At 43.5% G+C, this 16,817-nt stretch overlaps 3 protein-coding genes across 3 annotated transcripts; 1 reads left to right on the top strand and 2 right to left on the bottom strand.

Annotated features, from left to right (window-relative positions):
• Nucleotides 1-897: 897 nt before the first annotated feature.
• LOC115762645 (collagen type IV alpha-3-binding protein) lies at nucleotides 898-8,680 on the bottom strand. The gene is made up of 10 exons (XM_030704951.1): nucleotides 8,551-8,680; nucleotides 7,898-8,194; nucleotides 7,074-7,466; nucleotides 6,867-7,015; nucleotides 6,744-6,804; nucleotides 2,800-3,024; nucleotides 2,509-2,740; nucleotides 2,252-2,454; nucleotides 2,051-2,186; nucleotides 898-1,502 (listed from the first exon to the last, which is right to left on the bottom strand). The coding sequence occupies exons 2-10, from the start codon at nucleotides 8,171-8,173 to the stop codon at nucleotides 1,375-1,377; spliced, it is 1,803 nt and encodes a 600-aa protein (XP_030560811.1). The 5' UTR covers nucleotides 8,174-8,194; nucleotides 8,551-8,680; the 3' UTR covers nucleotides 898-1,374.
• A 206-nt stretch (nucleotides 8,681-8,886) lies between these two features.
• LOC115762647 lies at nucleotides 8,887-11,262 on the top strand. Its single transcript, XM_030704952.1, has 2 exons — nucleotides 8,887-10,042; nucleotides 10,702-11,262. Exons 1-2 carry the CDS (start codon nucleotides 9,086-9,088, stop codon nucleotides 10,888-10,890), a joined length of 1,146 nt encoding a protein of 381 aa, XP_030560812.1. The 5' UTR covers nucleotides 8,887-9,085; the 3' UTR covers nucleotides 10,891-11,262.
• A 118-nt stretch (nucleotides 11,263-11,380) lies between these two features.
• Nucleotides 11,381-13,676, bottom strand: LOC115762898. Its single transcript, XM_030705272.1, has 4 exons — nucleotides 13,569-13,676; nucleotides 12,725-12,950; nucleotides 12,269-12,665; nucleotides 11,381-11,702 (listed from the first exon to the last, which is right to left on the bottom strand). The coding sequence occupies exons 1-4, from the start codon at nucleotides 13,674-13,676 to the stop codon at nucleotides 11,381-11,383; spliced, it is 1,053 nt and encodes a 350-aa protein (XP_030561132.1).
• Nucleotides 13,677-16,817: the final 3,141 nt, after the last annotated feature.

The following is a 16,817-nucleotide window of genomic DNA, read 5'->3' as shown; positions in this document are numbered from 1 at the left end:
CGGAATACCTGGAGTTACTCGCGCAGATGAAGAGAATCGATTGACATCAAAAAATCGAAATCTAAAATTTTTCGAGATTTCACAAAATTGGCAAGGGGTAACATCACAATTTTTCTTAAAATGGGATTTTTTCTGAATTCAAAAACTTTTGATTGCAATCTATTCTACGGAGTTTCACGAGTCTGAAATGACATATCTCGCCATTATCGGACATAAATTACCCGAGTTATGGGCATTTGAAGTTTTTGAAAAATCTTAAAATTCGAATATCTCGGCTAAATAACATCCGATTTCGATCGGAATACCTGGAGTTACTCGCGCAGATGCAGACAATCGATTGACATCAAAAAATCGAAATCTAAAATTTTTCGAGATTTCACAAAATTGGCAAGGGGTAACATCACAATTTTTCTTAAAATGGGTTTTTTCCTGAATTCAACAACTTTTGATTGCAATCTATTCTACGGAGTTTCACGAGTCCAAAATGCCATATCTCGCCATTATCGGACATTATTTACCCGAGTTATGGACATTTAAAGTTGTTGAAAAATCGTAGGGTTAAACTTTTGATTGCAATCTCTTCTAAGGAGTTCTACGAATCCAAACAATCTTATCTTTTTCGGATCGGATTTCAATAAACCGAGTAATACTTAAGCTAGCCCATATTGGGGTAGTAAAAAACACTTGAGCTTTTACTTTGCTGCAGTGCACAAATCTCGAGAATAACAAAAGATCGCATTTATTTACATTCGACATAGTGTTGGTTGTTTGTTTGATTGAAAATAAAAACAAAAGGCATATAGATTCAGGCATATCGAAATTGGAGCTGAGCTTATAAAATATAATATGCCGCCATAAGCTACAACAATACAAACAAATATTTAAAATTCCTTGCAATTGTTGCATTTAAAGCATTTCATAGTTAATAATAATATTGTTGCAGATCAACAACAAATACAAATCCAAATACAAATTCCAAACAGCTGAGCGCTATACAATGATTGTTTGTGTTTTTGTTTTTTCGCTTACCAATAACTTAGGACTAAACGGCGATTGGTTTACAGAATGAACAAAACTAGCTAAAGCACATTTACAAGTTAATAGTGAGCGCAGGGCATGACGGGGTTGCGGTTCAATATGCGCTTACACTACGTTTAGGTGTGTGTATAAAAAAAGGGCAAAAGATTTAAGAGTTTAGCCACTTTGTAAGTTCAACGGCATCTTAAGACTTAAACGTTAAGCTAATTAGAAACATAATACGAATAACATTTTCTTTGTTTTTTTCTTTTTTTTTTGTTTTCATTTGCTTGCAATTTTTTGTTTTTTTGTTTTTGTTTTGATTGATTTTGATTGCTTTGTTGCTTATGGCAAATATCAGAACATTATCGGCTTATCCTTGCACTGGTCTATCACATAGCCGGTGAAGCGTTTCAGAAACTTTGGATATTCACGCTTATAAACAGCCCGTAAGGCGCTGGCGGGTGCCCAGCCGCCGGGATTGACTAAAAGTACAAAATCGTTATCAATAAAAATGCAACAGTGTATTCGTCCGCTTTGTCCAGTTCAAGTTTGTCCAATTTCCTCGCAGCTGCTCAAGTTCTCCTCAAGTGGAAAGTCACCTTTCAAATGGCATTTTACACTGACAAATAAGCAGTTGTAATCCACATATTTTCCAATATTTTCAATTAGTTTGATAACAATCGGAGGAACACTAAACACAGCACACATTTAACACGCACTGAGAAACACAAAACAAAACACGTCTAAATTTGTGCAAAGACCCTTGAAAATTAGTTAGAACCCGATCAGATATTAAGCCAAGGAGTCTCATGCCAACTTATTCGCCAATTTTCCACGTTTGTGAGTGGAAATTTCCTAAGGAATCTGCTTCTATCGTTTGGTCTGAGCTTAGATCAACAATCAGTCAGTCAGTTCTTAGAATCTTTCTATTAGTTTTTTGTCAAGCCCCATTCCTGTGTTTGATCTCTTTGAAGAATGCAGTCAACGTTGAAGTTGGTCAGGTAATTGTCGGATTGGAATATATACGCACCCACAGAGCAGTAGGTTACTTTGCAGGTTAGATCATCACGGCTCAGCGGCTGGCCCTTGACATAATCGTCGGGCAGATGTGTTTGGCAGGCGAGTATGACCGTCAGAAAGATGCGCACGCATTTGCCATTCTTGGACTGTGATAGATTCAAGATTAAGATAAATTGTTTTATGTTTAATAGAAGCTGCAGCGCAGACGCACCTCCTGTTTGGCATATTCCGTTGAGTTATTGCACACGACCCACATGTCCCGTGTGCCCGGCTCGAGGCCATCGTTGATTTTGCGCATATGCGACCAGAATTGTGCATCCCGCTGGCTGGCTGGCCAAATGCGTTTGTGGGTTTGCAGAAAGAGCAAGGTGTCCGCTGAGATTTTCTCCAATATTGTGCAATCCTCCAGCGTGGCTGCAAGTGCGACATGTTAGAGCTTTAGCTGGGGAATATAATAGCTGGACTCACTCTCCCAATCGTTGCGGAACTCGGGCATAAAGAAATAATGGCACATTTCACGCGCTGTCACGCCCTTGACTGAGTGATAGGCCTTCAGCGGATCCATGACCATGCCATTCAGCTCCACCTCGCGTTTGTACATTTTGATTTCACCCTCGTCGGCAAAGATTTGCCAGCCATTGCCATCCTGGCCGACGCCCTCGCGCGCATAATGCAGCTGCTCCTTGCAAACGCGATCAATCTGTGTATGGGACATAAATCCAATTAGTGAACATTTTTGATGGACAATTTCCGGCTCACCTCCGGCCAGAGGGCGTGACTTTTGGCCTCGGCGCCGGTGCCAAACTCTTCGCGCGCCTCCTCGCCCTCGGCAACGGCCTCGTGCGGCACATTGACCAGCGTCTGTGAGATTTGCGATTGTAGTCTCAGTTTGAAGCGCATCTGCATGTCCTCCTCGATTTTCTCCAGGCCCGTCTCAACCGCATCAAAGAACTCATCCTCGGGCAATGTGGAATGTGGACCCTCCTATTCAGAAAATACGCCAGCATTAGTTGAACTAACTCAAGTTGATTAGGGTTCGGTCTAATTGATTTTAATGCCCAGCACCGAAAGAAATGCGAAACGTGCCGCGTATAAATTAAATGCCAAAGACAAATCCCAACTGTAGACAGTGCCGGCATGCGTAATTGCCCGAGCATAATAGATATCCATATCATACGCCCAAGACACGCCATTGTGCCATGAATATTAAAGCGATGCCGTCTGGAGCCAGTGCTAGCAACGATTCTATGGCCAGCGCGCGTGGATGTCCATTCAAAAACTAGGAATATTTTTTTTTTGCTAAATTTAATTAATGCGGAACAGCCTGGACGAGCAGCTGCAGCGAAATAACGAGTGAATCTTAGCTAGAGATGATCGCGTGACGCATTTTATAAACAACCAGACACGAACCGAACACGAGGCACAATTGGCAAGCACGCAAATGTGGAAACAATTTAGAGATGGGCGCGTGTCGATTTTATGCTACGGAACACGATGCAAACACGAGTCACAATTGGGAAACAGACTAGAGATATTTTAGAACACTTACAACTAATATAATGTAAATGCTTTAATAAAACTTAAAACTTATTTTCATTTTTAATACAAGTAATATTTTTTCTAATTAAATTATTTTTATTTGTCTTTATCCGCAATTTTTCTGACACGCTCAACACACAAACACGCACGAAATTTAAATTCCCCAACACGAGCACGCGTTCGTGTCACGAAAGAAAACACGCCACGCGCTCAACACTCATACAAACACCTAGGACCAAATGTGGGCCAAGTTTTTGGGCCGATGAAGTCATGTCGTGGCATCCACTTGTCTAAGAGCCACGCACTGCCCGGGTTAACGTAGCTTACCAGGCTCGACTTGGCGTCCGTGGAACGCCTAAAGGCAGACACCAGCAAATTGCAAACAAAACTTTAACGCTAGCAGGAAAAGGCAGGCGAGGGAGCGAGGGAGGGTGCGCGGGGTGCAGAGGTCAGCCGCAAGCGACACGCAGTCCAAGCGCAGTCCTTCCGTCAGGCGCAAGAGCGCAAAACAAACTGTTGCTGTGTGCGGGCAACAAAAAAAAAAACAACCAACAGCATCACAATGCGAGAGAGAGTAGCAGAGAGAGAGAGGGAGAGCTTAAGCGCGCAACAGTGTGAAAGCTTAAAGCTTCAAAGGGATTACACGCGCTTAAATCATAAATCAATGTATGGGCAGTTTGCCTGGATTAATACAGGCTCGCTCTCGCTCGGTCACACTCACACGCTCTCCACTCACACACACATACACACTCTCACTGTCTCTCCCTTGCTCTCTCTCTCTCTGCCACACATACTCACACGCACACACCTACCGCATTTCTCTGCCCATGCTGAAGCTTGAAGCCGCAACGCCATTGAAATCGCAACGCAGGCATTTTTGTTGTTATTTTTTTTTTTGGGATTTTCCTGCTCTGCTTGTATCAAGTTTATTTTTTGGCCAGGTGCGCACGTGACGCGCCAGCTAAATGTAAAGCGTTTTATGATATGGCCCAACAATTTCACAACTAGCCAAATTATGCTTGGTTACAAATGGACTTGGTTTTTGTTTATTTTGTTTTTGTTTTGCTTTTGCTTTTTTTTTCGCGTCAATTTGTTTATGAATTTGATGTGTGCGCAAACCGATCGCTGGCCAACGACTGACCAAACCAAGCCGACAACAACGGGCCATAAGCTGGGCCAAGCCCAAGCTGCACATTAAAGCCAGGCTAACGACAACAGCTGCCTTTGTTAACAATACGCAATGCGAACTCTTTATGCTCTAAACAAACAAAAATGTATATCAAATATATACAGCTAGATAAGTATTGCAAGCTGGCAACGTAGGGTATTTAGCAAGTGTACTAAGATTGAATTTTGATTATTTAACAATAATAAAAACTTCCATTTCCTTGACTTTCGTTTGAAATAATTCAATTTTCACATGATTCGCCTTGAAGCTATTTCTTTACATATCAGATAGGAGCGTAGGGTATTTAGCTAGTCTACTAGGATTTAAAAATGATTATTTAAGAATTTCGCATATATTCCTTTTCCTTGACTTTCGTATGAAACTATTTTTCTGTTTTCAGATCAGGAAAATAACTATATTTTCACATGATTCGCCTTGAAGCCATTTTTTTAAACATCCGATAGGAACGTAGGGTATTTAGCTAGTCTACTAGAATTTAAAGAAGATTTTTAAAGAATTTAACACTAATTTCATTTCCTTGACTTTCGTCTGTTTTAAGTAAAGGAAAATAAATAGTTTTCTATGGTTCGCCTTGAAATCATGTATCTATATATATAATAGGAACAATCAGAAATAAAGCGTTTGCATATAAACACTTCAAAGAGTATTCAATATAATTATCTATAAATACTTATGGCTCACAAGCTTGCAGCTAGCAAATGTGCTCGCTTCAAGTTAGGGCATAGGTTTATAGGCTCTAGCCAAAGCCATACATGACCTACTGCAATATGAGCTCAAAGTACTTAAGAAACCTCAAACTGTCTTTGCGTTGACTCTAAATGTCGCCATTGATTCGTTATTTTGCGCTTGAGCTGTCAGCAAGTGAATGAACTGGCGAGACAATCAATATAAAGAAGCTAATGCAAAGAAGCCCAGCAAGTGGAGCATTAAAGTTGACATATGTATAGGAAATGCCAGAGACAAACAAAATTGAGATAGCCTTATTTAATTCCCATTCAAATATTGCGCTAAGCCATGACAAAAAGAGCTATGAATAGTTAAAAGCCAAAGTCAATTAAAGAACTGCGCATGTAAACACAAGGAACAGTCAATTAATGTGGATAAGAATCACAGACATGACATGGAATCAAAGCACAAATAAACCCAACTACAATTATAATTATCTAAATATAGTTTCCGCATTTAATATGCACTATATAGTATAGACTTTATACTTATAGCGCATGCCATATAAATTTACCAAAATGTGTAAACAACTGACTGCTGTAGTTGACAGTGCTCGACTAGGAGATACCCTGTAATAACTCCGTTGTTCATAGTCTGATATTGATGAAAGAATCTCTGCTTAATAAAGGCGACCAAATGTGTGTAAATACCAAAAGCGCAAGGCTTTCACTTTAAATATAATATATATACATATATCTCGAGGAAGGGAGGTGGTTTTTTAATAAGAGTCTTCATTTTGATATGAATATACTATACGATAACCTAACTACCAAGTTTGTTGTCTCTAGTCTTCATAATCTACGAGTTATCCTCGAAAAGTTGTCTTTCAAATGGAAGATATTCTCGTTCAGCTGATAATGAAGAATACAATCTCCAATTCTCATAGTTTCGGCGCCTTTACACTAACAGACAGACAAACGGACACTTGCACAAAACCAATACACCCTTTTCTGCACGCATACAGGGTATAATAATTGTACAGCATGTGCAACACTTGGTGCGTTTGCTTAAATTGTAATATAATCAACAATCAACAAATACCCAAGAGTTTTATTTTTGTACAGAAACTGGTTGCGCGGAGGGGGGTCTGGTGGCCGCTCTTGAGTGTGGCTGGGCGTGTTGCAAGTGTCGAACGCCGACGCGTTTCGACGTCGCACCATTGTTTATATTTACAATCTGCTTTGGGCTCTTTTATACAAATTGACCCTGAGCACGCGCTGTGCTATTGGGATTGTGTTGTGCAACTTACCTCAAAATCTGGGCCGGGATACGATAAACGTTTTAGCTTCTCAATTTCCTCCTTGAACTTTCTGCAAACAAACAAAATTCGTAACATTATTTTAGCTGAGAGGGTCAAGGTCAAGAGATCTACCTATTTTGCTCCTCGGCGCGACGTCGCTTATCAATTTCGCGCTCCAATTTGCGTTTCCATGACTCATCATTCTCTGCTATGATTTCCAGGCAATGCTGCAATGTGCTAAGCACTCCGGATGTTGTGGCACGAAATGTAATGGACTCGCCCTGCCAGCAACAACAAATATATATATATAGAGAAATTCTTGGGAATTATTGCACACACCTTGAAATCAATGGGCTTGAGGCCGTCGCCCAAATCGAGCGGCTGTGCATTGGCCTTATTCAGCTCGGAGCAGGCATCGAAATAACGCTGCAGCGTCTCAATCTGAACGAACAGTATGTCCTTAAAGGTTTCCAGTTCGCCAACCTTTTCACGCAAATTGCGTTGGGTTTTCTTTAAGCTGCCGCCGCTGGCCAGCGATATGGTGTTCGACTGCAGCGACATGGTGCTGCCATGGCGACGCAACGATGTGGTGTCCGTGCTGCCCGTGCCCTCCTTATACAGCTGCAGCACTTCCACCCAATGCATGCGATCCTCGCTGGTCTCGGCGCGCAGGCACCAGTTGTTCAGATTGTTGACGACCACATCGAAACGCAGCTCATCGGATTCGTGTGCCTGCGGTGGGAGTTAACGTACAATGAATCATTGTTTGCAGTATAAATAGATAATGCCAATAGGCTATAGAGAAGGCACGCAGCCCCTTCTAAACAAAAATTAACGAGTGCCATAAATGTCGAAACAAGTGTCACGGGCGGGGCAGGCCCTCTTTCACTTACATTGATGACTTCAGTTTGGTTTGTATGTGTCTGTGTGTGTGTGTGTGTGTGTGTGTGTGGGGCCAACCACCATTTGCTGGCGACAGTCGACGTTAATTGATTGCGCTGCATTGATTGCGGCGCAGGCGACGACGACGACGACGAGGGTTCATGGGATATGCGCACACTCACTCGCACCCATTACCCATTTGATAAGTTCAATTAAAAGCACTTGCGGGTCTGACCCCAAATATATAAATATATATATATACACACATATTAAATACGCACCTTAATGGTCGCCTTGGACAGGCTGATGGCGCCACGGCAACCAAAGTCCGACTCCGATTCGGATTTGTAGTAGGAGAGCGTGCCATCCTTGAGCACAATATAGCGCGGCTGCCAGCCATATATGTAATTGGTCCATTTGCTCAAATAGCCGCGCAGCTCAATGCTATTATCCAAATAGTCCTCATCCTCTGAGTTTTCGCTCTGTGACCCAGTCGCAGTCGCATCTGCGGCGGGCGGCGCGGGCGTCGTGCCGGTCGTGTTGTCCAGGTCGTCCATGCCAACAATGCGATGTGTTACCTGTTACATGCCAAATCAAACAAACAAATGTGCTGAATAATCAGGGCGCCAGAAAAGATTACACTATATTGCGCCACGTCCGCATGATATTAACAACAACAACAACAACAAGAGAAGCGGCGGCAACGCCGGCCGCTTTCGCCTGGCAATCATCTGTCGCAGCGAGGTCGTGATAATACCTAATTCAATCATTATCAAACAATGGCCTGACGACTCTGACTCAGTCTAATGTTGTTGTTTTTGTTATTCCAATTTGCGTTTGGCCGGGTTTGGCATTGGCGTTGGCGTCGCTTTTGCCATTTGCCTCGGTTTTTGCACCACGCTGACGCTGTCTTTTGGGCGTCCGTTTGGCTTACCTGCAACAAGCGTTTTACTGTTTGCTGTCGCCCTGCTCACACATTTGTGCGACACGTAATTCCACCTGGTGTTTTTATGTTTGTGCTAACTTTGTAAATAACTTAATCAGAAAACAAAAAAGCACCTTCAGGTCCGCAAGCGTGATAAACCAATCAGCTGTGCGCGTGTTATCGATACGCCGCTGTCATCGATACTATCGCAAGTTAGGCTGACACGCAGTGGCAGCAGCGGCAGTGTTGTAAAACACGCGTAAGCTGAGCGCCAAAATGAAATCGATTAAGTTGGAGTTTATCTGGCATTGACATTTGATAGGTTCGCCAGCGCATTTGTTTACCTCTTAAGCATATTAAGACTATGTATACACAGTATCGATAGGCCCAAGTGCTGCCCATTGGTCGAGCGCTAAATCAATGCGCATGCACAAATAACCAGCAATATCATATTAACCAAAGCGCAAGCCACAGCAATTACTATTTACGATCATCAAGTTTAGTGCAAAGTGAACGCGTCGGGCTGCAGACAGCTTTCTATAATATGAGCGATCTGAAGATTGCGAAAGGCGATGACTCCATCAGTGGCAGAAGCTCGCCCACGTTTCTGCCGGAGGGCTATTCCCACTTTCAAGAGGGCATCAAATGGGTCTCCGATTTAATGGAGATAGAGGAATGCGATGACGGCTGGCTGCGGGATGCGGAGTTCATCTGCAAACGGATAAGTGAGGTTATGTGCAAAAAGGACTGGATTTACAAATTTGTGCTGGAGCACCTGCTATCCACCGCCACCTTCTACAGAGGCTCCAAAATCGATGTGCCTCTGGACTTTGAGCAATATCTGCGCTTCTATATGCCATTCCCTGTAACGCCCATCTTCAATACCACACAGCCCGGCTATATAAACCTGTACGCGCCCACCACACACCCGATGATCACCAAGGGCTACGTCAATCCGGAGAACGTTCAGCTGCTGCTGCGCGGCAATCTGCGCGATGCCATCAACCAGCTGAAGTGCATCTACTGCGACAGCGGGGTGCAGTACAAGCTGAGCTATCGCACGCACGAGATCGGGGATCAGGGCTTTGTCCATGAGATATTGGCCTGCGAGAAACGCGAATCGGGCATGCCCAGCATCATATCCTTTGTCTTTCTGCCGGCGCTCCAATTCAAGTTCGCCGACTTTCCGCTGCCCACATTCGTACCCTCCGGCCCCGCCTGGGCGCACTGCAACAATGTCTACTACTGGCTGGCCCTGCTCCAAGTCTATCCGCAGTACGATCATCGCAGCTTCTGTCCGTATGTGCCGCGCATGCAGTTAATACGGGATGAGCGCATGGTCAAATATCGCAATGTCCTGCGCCTGCTGGTCAAGATCGGCATTGGCAACAATATACCAGATATTTCGGATATATTTGTCCTCAAGGGTCTGCACTTTTTTCGCCTGCGCTATAGCATGAGCTGCGATTGCAATCTATCGCTGGCCACGCTCTTTATGGAGGTGAGTGGGCAAATGACGTGGAATACCCTGTAGCCAGTGCAAGGGGGTATATTGAAGCACATCCAATAAGGTACAGCTATCCCGAATTACGAACTGAGAAGATCTACCCATGTCCTTCCGTTCGTCCGACTATATCTTGGAGATTAAAAGAGCTAGAGACTTGACATTTTAATTATATGTACTTCTATGTAAAATTCGGAACTAGCTTATCAGTATTTTTTCGATATTTTTTTTCCATTTTCATAATTGCGATAAATATCGATTTTTTAGATAATAACGATAATAAAGTTTTTTAAAATATAAAGGAAACATTTCACTTTTTGAACTTATTCCCAAGTTCTTTCTGAAATTGAAAAAAAGACGCATTTTTATCAAAATACCCTGTAACAAGTGCAATGAGGGGTATATTGAAGTGAATTGGAAGCATCTCCAATGCATTAGGTGCTTATAACCCGAACGATTATTTTCAGAATAACGATAAATATCGATTTCAGGAAAATAGCGATAATTAAGGCCTTTAGGCATAACTCAAACTAAGAAGAAACTGAGCATTGCCAGCTTAGCGCTGGGCTTAGAGTATCTGCTAGTCGAGCACGCCCCACAGCAACTCACCTTTGCTTGCCTTCAGTTGATTAGCCTTTCTTCGTCCTTTATTGCAGCTACTCAACATACACACACAGATCATCTACAACGATGCGATGCAGAAGCTGCTCATCTTCGGCGGCTGCCAGCAGCATTCGATGCAGGAGGCGCTGAAACTGGACACGATTGCACGCAACGTCTCGATGTTCTATTATATGAACTATATACACATGGAGCACTTGAAGCATATGTTTGGGCTGATCTGAACGAACATAAGGCGCATCGCATTTCGAATTCTTCACACGCACACCTGCACACAGATTGAAAGACTAGAACGGCTCTCAGATTATGTATACGCCGTGTGGCACAAACAATTGTCTCGATTTTTGTTTATATACATATAACTTTGGCGCAACAGCTGAGCAAACACATTTGTCAGCTGGAATTCACATATATATATACATTTTCCTCTATATATATATATATATATTTATTGGGGGTGTATTTCGATATTGCACTTGGCAACGTTCTTGCGTAAATATGCCACAAATTTGTTTATTTACAGGCTATAACAAATGATACGCTAACAGCTAGAAAGTTAACAACGCCTACAGCTAACAATAAATAGTTACAGCAGAATAAGCAATAATAATAATAATAATAAATAAAATAAATTAGTGTATGTTAATTACAAGCAAATGACTTTCAATGTGCACTCATATTATTCGGCTTAAACTAGACGAGTTGGCGCGATTTTCACATGTAGACCGCATTGCCATTGAGCTCCAGGTGGTCCAGTTGCTGCTCCTGATCCTGCTCTGGGCTGTTGGGCAACAGCACCGCCTGCTGCTCCTGATACTCCCCCACAGGCCGGGTCGTCGTCGTTGTCGTCGTTGTTTTGTCTCTCGTTGTCGTCGTTGCCGCCTGTGCGCTGTATTTGTTGGCCAGCGCCTTGAATATGCTCTTGGGGCAGGCCTTGTAGTAGGGAAAACATTCGCCCGGCGCCTGTTTGCCCTCGCCCACGCGCTGGGCGCGCACATACTCGGGTATTAGCTCCGCAAACGGCGATTTGGTTACCCTATCCGAAAAGAGAAATAAAATCAGAACCGACGGCTGAAGACAGTTCGGAAAGACCCTTCCTTTGGTGACTCTAAAACTGTACCACCAAAGCAATGCCCCTTAAACTGTCAATTCTAGAAAATATCCGATGTAAATTGCGGGATTTGACAGATCTATTCCAGCTCATAAGCTGTGGCAGATAGTAACTCTTAAGAATCTGAATAACTGCCTCTCCTGACTCTAAGACTGTAAGCCCAATACAAAGACTCTCAAACTGTGAATTTCGGATATCAATGTTGCTGGTGAGTTTGCGGGGCGCGGGTAGAGGGGATCTCCAATAAACTCGCCAGCTCGAAGCCTGGGGTAGATTTGGCAGTGTTGGAGGATTACCCATTTTGTGACTCTAAAACTGTAAGCCTAAAGCAGCGCATTTCAAACGTTGACTTTCAAGAAATCCAGATTTACTGTTTTCAGTAATCGTCCTGGGATCGAATGCACAGCAAGACGCATCTAGCACAAAACCAATATGCCCCATTTCACGCTCTAAACAGAGTATAAGCATTATATATGTATTATATAACTCACGTTAGAAACAGCTTGGTCATCTCGCCGAAGACGCCAAACTTGTCCAGGCTGCGTGAGTGCATCTCGCAAATGGTGCGCAACAGACACGCCTTCCCATCCATGCCGAAGGTGGCCAGAAAGTCCTCGACGACGCCATAGAGCAGGACACGTTCGCCGCCATGGAAGATGTGCTTCAGGCCAGCGGGCAGCTCCGGATACTGCAGCATATCCTCCACCCTGAAGGGTTTGCTGTCATCCTGCGTGCTGCTCAGATCGCGCTTGCGGCGCTGCACGTGCAGATAACGGGACACGTACTCGCCGACCATTTGGCCCGCGCTGTGGCCAAAGGAGCGTGCGAAGAAGGGCAGATCGCCCAGGGGATTCTGATTGTCGGTCAGGCCGAGCTTGTCGAAGTCAACTGAAATTGATATCATTTTTTATACGTTTTATTTTGTTGGTCAGACTTTTGCGACTCACTCGTGACGGGAAAACTGATGGTCAGATTGGAGAAGAAGCCCTCGGGCGGATGTCGCACCAAAGGCATCGCAATTGTCGGCGTAAATGTCAGCGAGGTGCCCGGCGGCAGCGCCAAGCGGCCATCGTCCGTGATCCAAACGAGACGCTTCTTGCGTATGTGCGCCGCATTCGCATTCGCAGTCGAGTCTAATTGCGGTTGGGCCTCCGCATCCGCCGGCAACGGCGCCTCATGCATGGCCGCAGCTGTCCAGAGGCAAATTAGCAGCAGCAGCAGCAGCTGCAGCTGCAGTTGCAGCTGTGGCTGTGGCAGCGGCAGCAAACGCAGGCGGCGGCACATACGCATGCTGCGTAATCAAGAGAATAGAAGAAAACGAAAGACTTAGACAACGAACTGGCCGCAATATGAATTATTTAACTGTTGTATAACCGCAACTTGAACAGCATACATTCTGCTAAGAACTAAATAACCAGCAACAGCTCAATTGGCAACTGGTTTTTTTTTTTTGGCAGAATGCCCGTTCGCCTGTTAACCAGTTTGGGAAAGCTTCGACTTCAAGCGTGGCTAATATTTAAGCACCGTTAACAGCAGATTCTGATTGCAAGCAACAATTTGCAGCTAAACAAATGTGATATCAATGCAGCTGCTTCTTCTTCGGCGCAGTGAAAGCATCCAAAGAAATGTATATATCATTCTAGACATTTGGCCAAGCTGCCTAGTTTCACTCAAAGGAGCTAAAGAAACGTGCCACAAATGGAACACTTTTAAATGGCCTGCCCCCCCCCCCCCCCCCCCCTCCCCCTTTAACACCATATTTGCGTTCAATTTTCCACGACGCACTTTTACCGTGAGCTCTGGCACAAATATGTTGTTCTTGTTGTTGTTGATGATGCAACCTGGCCGCACAGCCGGTTGCACAGGATTCTGGCAAGCTGTTCGGCACATCGAATACATTAGAGCGCCGCCAAATTCTAATGCACTTTCCCAGAGCCTATCATTTCAAAGGCCAACTGGTTCTAAGCAGCAAACTGGCTCAAACGTGATTTAGTCTTAGCTGCGGGGTAAAACATAAATATGGCTCTGAAGAATGCGGCCGCTGCAAGGGTTTTTCTCTAGTCTCAAAAGTTTCACCCCAACAAAAAAAATGTAGAAGAAAAACCAAAAATTGAATTTGCATTTGAAACACAAAAAGAAAAGACAGACAGATAACATGACAGGCGCAATGACAGGGGGGCGTGTCGGGGCTGTTCAAACATTTAGACCATAATTAGCTGGCAATGCAGCAGGTGCAACATCTGAGCCTGAAAGAGAAACTGGGTCAGAATCGGAAACTGCAATTGCTGGGCGCATTTTAATTTCACTGCTCAAGAATTCGTTTTGTGTCATGCGGTGTCTATGAAATAAGTAAGAGTGCTTCAGGCGAGAGTGCATGACTAACAGATACCCTGCACCTGTTTTCTGGCGCATAAATATGGCTTTCAAATTCGAGTTTTTACAAAAAATCAAAGCTGCATGCCTCAAACAAAAATGGTTCATGCTTTATCTTAGGGTTTGAACCAGCGCTCTACCTGAGTTCAACTCCTGAAACTGCATATACTAATACAGCTTTTGGTTCAATTCTTGGCTTGTCAAACGAAATCGTCCATGTTACGACTTAGGGTTCGAACCTGTAAGTTCTACTTGTGAATCTGTACAAGGTTCGAACCTGTAAGTTCTACTTGTGAATGTGAATCTATTAACCCAAAAAGTAAATGCGGCCATGTTAAGGATAAGGCTTAAGCCAAAAATTAGAGCTGCAAATATAAACAAAATGAGGGTTTGAGAGTTTAGGGTTTGAACCAGCATGCTGTGTCTTTAAGTTCAGCTTGTGCAGCTAGTTTTTCAAATCTATTAACAAAAATTTGGTTTAAGTTCTTGGCTTGTCATATATTATCTGTTAAGATATATCAATCATTGCACATAGTTTCTAGAAGTAGAAGGAGTTTAAACTCTATTCAAAATTTCCAATTGCCCACAAAGGCCGAGATATTTGCAAACTTTTTATGCCTGGGAACTGGCGCTTCTGGAAACCCATTTCAATTGCTTCACTTATGAGAAGAATTGAAACTTGGCATTCCAGCTCTGATGCACACGAATAGATGCCAGGAAGTAACAGTTTAACGATCTGTTCGAGACAAGATAATGCCAGCTGCAGTCTTATATATAGATTCACACAACATATGAATACTCCCTTTCAAGCACTTTCAATAAGTACAGGGTATGGCTGGTCGCACTCGACTGCCACACGTTGACAATGACAGACGCGCCGGCCCGTGGCAGTGAACTTGTTAAGGATAGTTTTTGATTTCTATATAGCAAATCAGAGCAACGCCTCCGGCAACAAACAGAGGCACGCAACAGATGTCTGTCTGGCATGCAGCCGAGCGGCGAACGAAGAGTGAAAAGATTTGCAGCTTATGGCGAATTAGCGCAAGCGTTAATTGCAACTGAAGCGACATATACGAACATATTTTGTTTCCTGTTACACAGAAATGCAATCAGCAGGCAATTTAATGCAGCGACAACAATCAAAACAACAATAAAACGAGTCGATTCTCGGCGACAAAATCGAAAATGAAATTGAAATTTGGGTTAACAGGTTGAGTGCAGGCAAAAACAAAAAAAAAAAACAACTTTATGGAAATTAAAATTGATCAACTTATAAAAAGAAGAGCAATGAGCATGCATATTGCTGGCTTGTCAGGCAAGTTCGTGTCCTAAGTCTTTTGTTTTATTGCATTGCCACATCCGCGCGCGCTCGCGTCTGGCGCTGCATATTTAATTAGAAATAAAAACAAACACATTTTTTGGGAAAGGCAATTGGGCAAAGGAAAGTGCAAGTGATGTCCACACACAAATATATATATATATATATAGTCAGTCTCGCTGCGTGATGCGCATGTGAAAATTGCCGCTGATATCAAGCCGCAGAAATCAATCAAATTGAAACAAAATACAATTTAGTGTAGAAAGTCGGTTTGTTAGCAAATTGTTTTGTGTGTCGTGTGTAGTTTATTTGGCTGCCTGCACTCTGGCTGCTTACATAAGTCGTTGCCTTATCGGAAGATCTTAGTGGAACGTTCGGCTGCTCCTTGACCCAAATGCAGACGCGGGCACAGTAGGGTCTTGGTTTTGGCTCATGAAATTCTTGACACGATTTGTTGTCACTTTTTTTTTTTTTTTGTTACGAGCACGCCAACGCACGTTTTTCTTTGTGTCCTTAACTGTAAACGTTTTGATTAGCTAGACACAGCGAGTGGCAGCAACCGCGCGCGCAAACGTTTCAAATTCAACTAAAACGGCCAACGGCTGAGCGAAACGATAAAAAGCCGCCACGACAATGCACGACTACCCGATGGAACGACGCGGGCGGACGGTCGGTCGGTCGGTCGGTCGAGACATTGGCAGACGCTACCCAAAAGCCAAAAAGCGACAAACCAGTATGAAAGACATGGACTTGACCAAGGCATAGATTGGCTGCCTGCCTTTGGCTTTAACTATGTGTATTTGATTTCCTCTTGGCCAACAAAAAAACAGACAGACAGACAGACATGAGGTATGCTCTGGCTGGGCGTGCTAGGAAGTGCTGTGAGTCATAGTTCTCCAAAGATGTGGGTCGCGGCGCCAAAAAACCGCTCGAAGATCAAATTAGTTTCACTTTGTTACTTGGTTCTTGGCCTGGCCTTGTTCAACTTTCCATGCGAATCGAATGCGACAGTGCGTACAACCTATGCGGTTTTCCAATCCACTTGGTCATCAAGGCGTTTGGCCAGTTGTCCAATTGGCCAAGAACATGTTTTGCACAGATGCGGCAGCTTCCGATGCGTTTATGAAAGTGAGTCTAGAAGTCTGCCAGTTGGGTTTCGGCTTTAAACTGGGTCAAGGTTCTGCATATGGTAAGAAGAGATAAAAATTTCTTTGGCGAAAATGCGAATGAAAATATTTTTCAACTTAATCAATATTTATTTACAGCTCAATTAAGACGATTTTGTAGTTTAAATGGCGCCATCAGTAAGTACGTGGTGAAAATTTATTGAGCCACATGTAAATACAATA

Source organism: Drosophila novamexicana, unplaced genomic scaffold (genome assembly GCF_003285875.2).
Source record: "Drosophila novamexicana strain 15010-1031.04,08,12 unplaced genomic scaffold, DnovRS2.1 tig00000644-arrow-pilon, whole genome shotgun sequence".
NCBI classification, from domain to species: Eukaryota; Metazoa; Arthropoda; class Insecta; order Diptera; family Drosophilidae; genus Drosophila; species Drosophila novamexicana.
The sequence above is the reverse complement of the archived record's forward strand: the minus strand, read 5'-3'. Positions and strand labels throughout refer to the sequence as shown.

Bases quoted from the DNA above. Each gene is read 5' to 3' on its own strand.
- LOC115762898 (XM_030705272.1), bottom strand. From the start codon at position 13,676: ATGTATTCGATGTGCCGAACAGCTTGCCAGAATCCTGTGCAACCGGCT. The intron at 12,951-13,568 runs GTAAAAGTGCGT...GCCATGCATGAG, and splicing joins TATTTGTGCCAGAGCTCACG to GCGCCGTTGCCGGCGGATGC. The intron at 12,666-12,724 runs GTGAGTCGCAAA...TATCAATTTCAG, and splicing joins CATCAGTTTTCCCGTCACGA to TTGACTTCGACAAGCTCGGC.
- LOC115762645 (XM_030704951.1), bottom strand. From the start codon at position 8,173: ATGGACGACCTGGACAACACGACCGGCACGACGCCCGCGCCGCCCGCC. The intron at 7,016-7,073 runs GTGTGTGCAATA...TGTTGCTGGCAG, and splicing joins TCAAGCCCATTGATTTCAAG to GGCGAGTCCATTACATTTCG. The intron at 3,025-6,743 runs GTAAGTTGCACA...TTTTCTGAATAG, and splicing joins ATCCCGGCCCAGATTTTGAG to GAGGGTCCACATTCCACATT.
- LOC115762647 (XM_030704952.1), top strand. From the start codon at position 9,086: ATGAGCGATCTGAAGATTGCGAAAGGCGATGACTCCATCAGTGGCAGA. The intron at 10,043-10,701 runs GTGAGTGGGCAA...CCTTTATTGCAG, and splicing joins TGGCCACGCTCTTTATGGAG to CTACTCAACATACACACACA.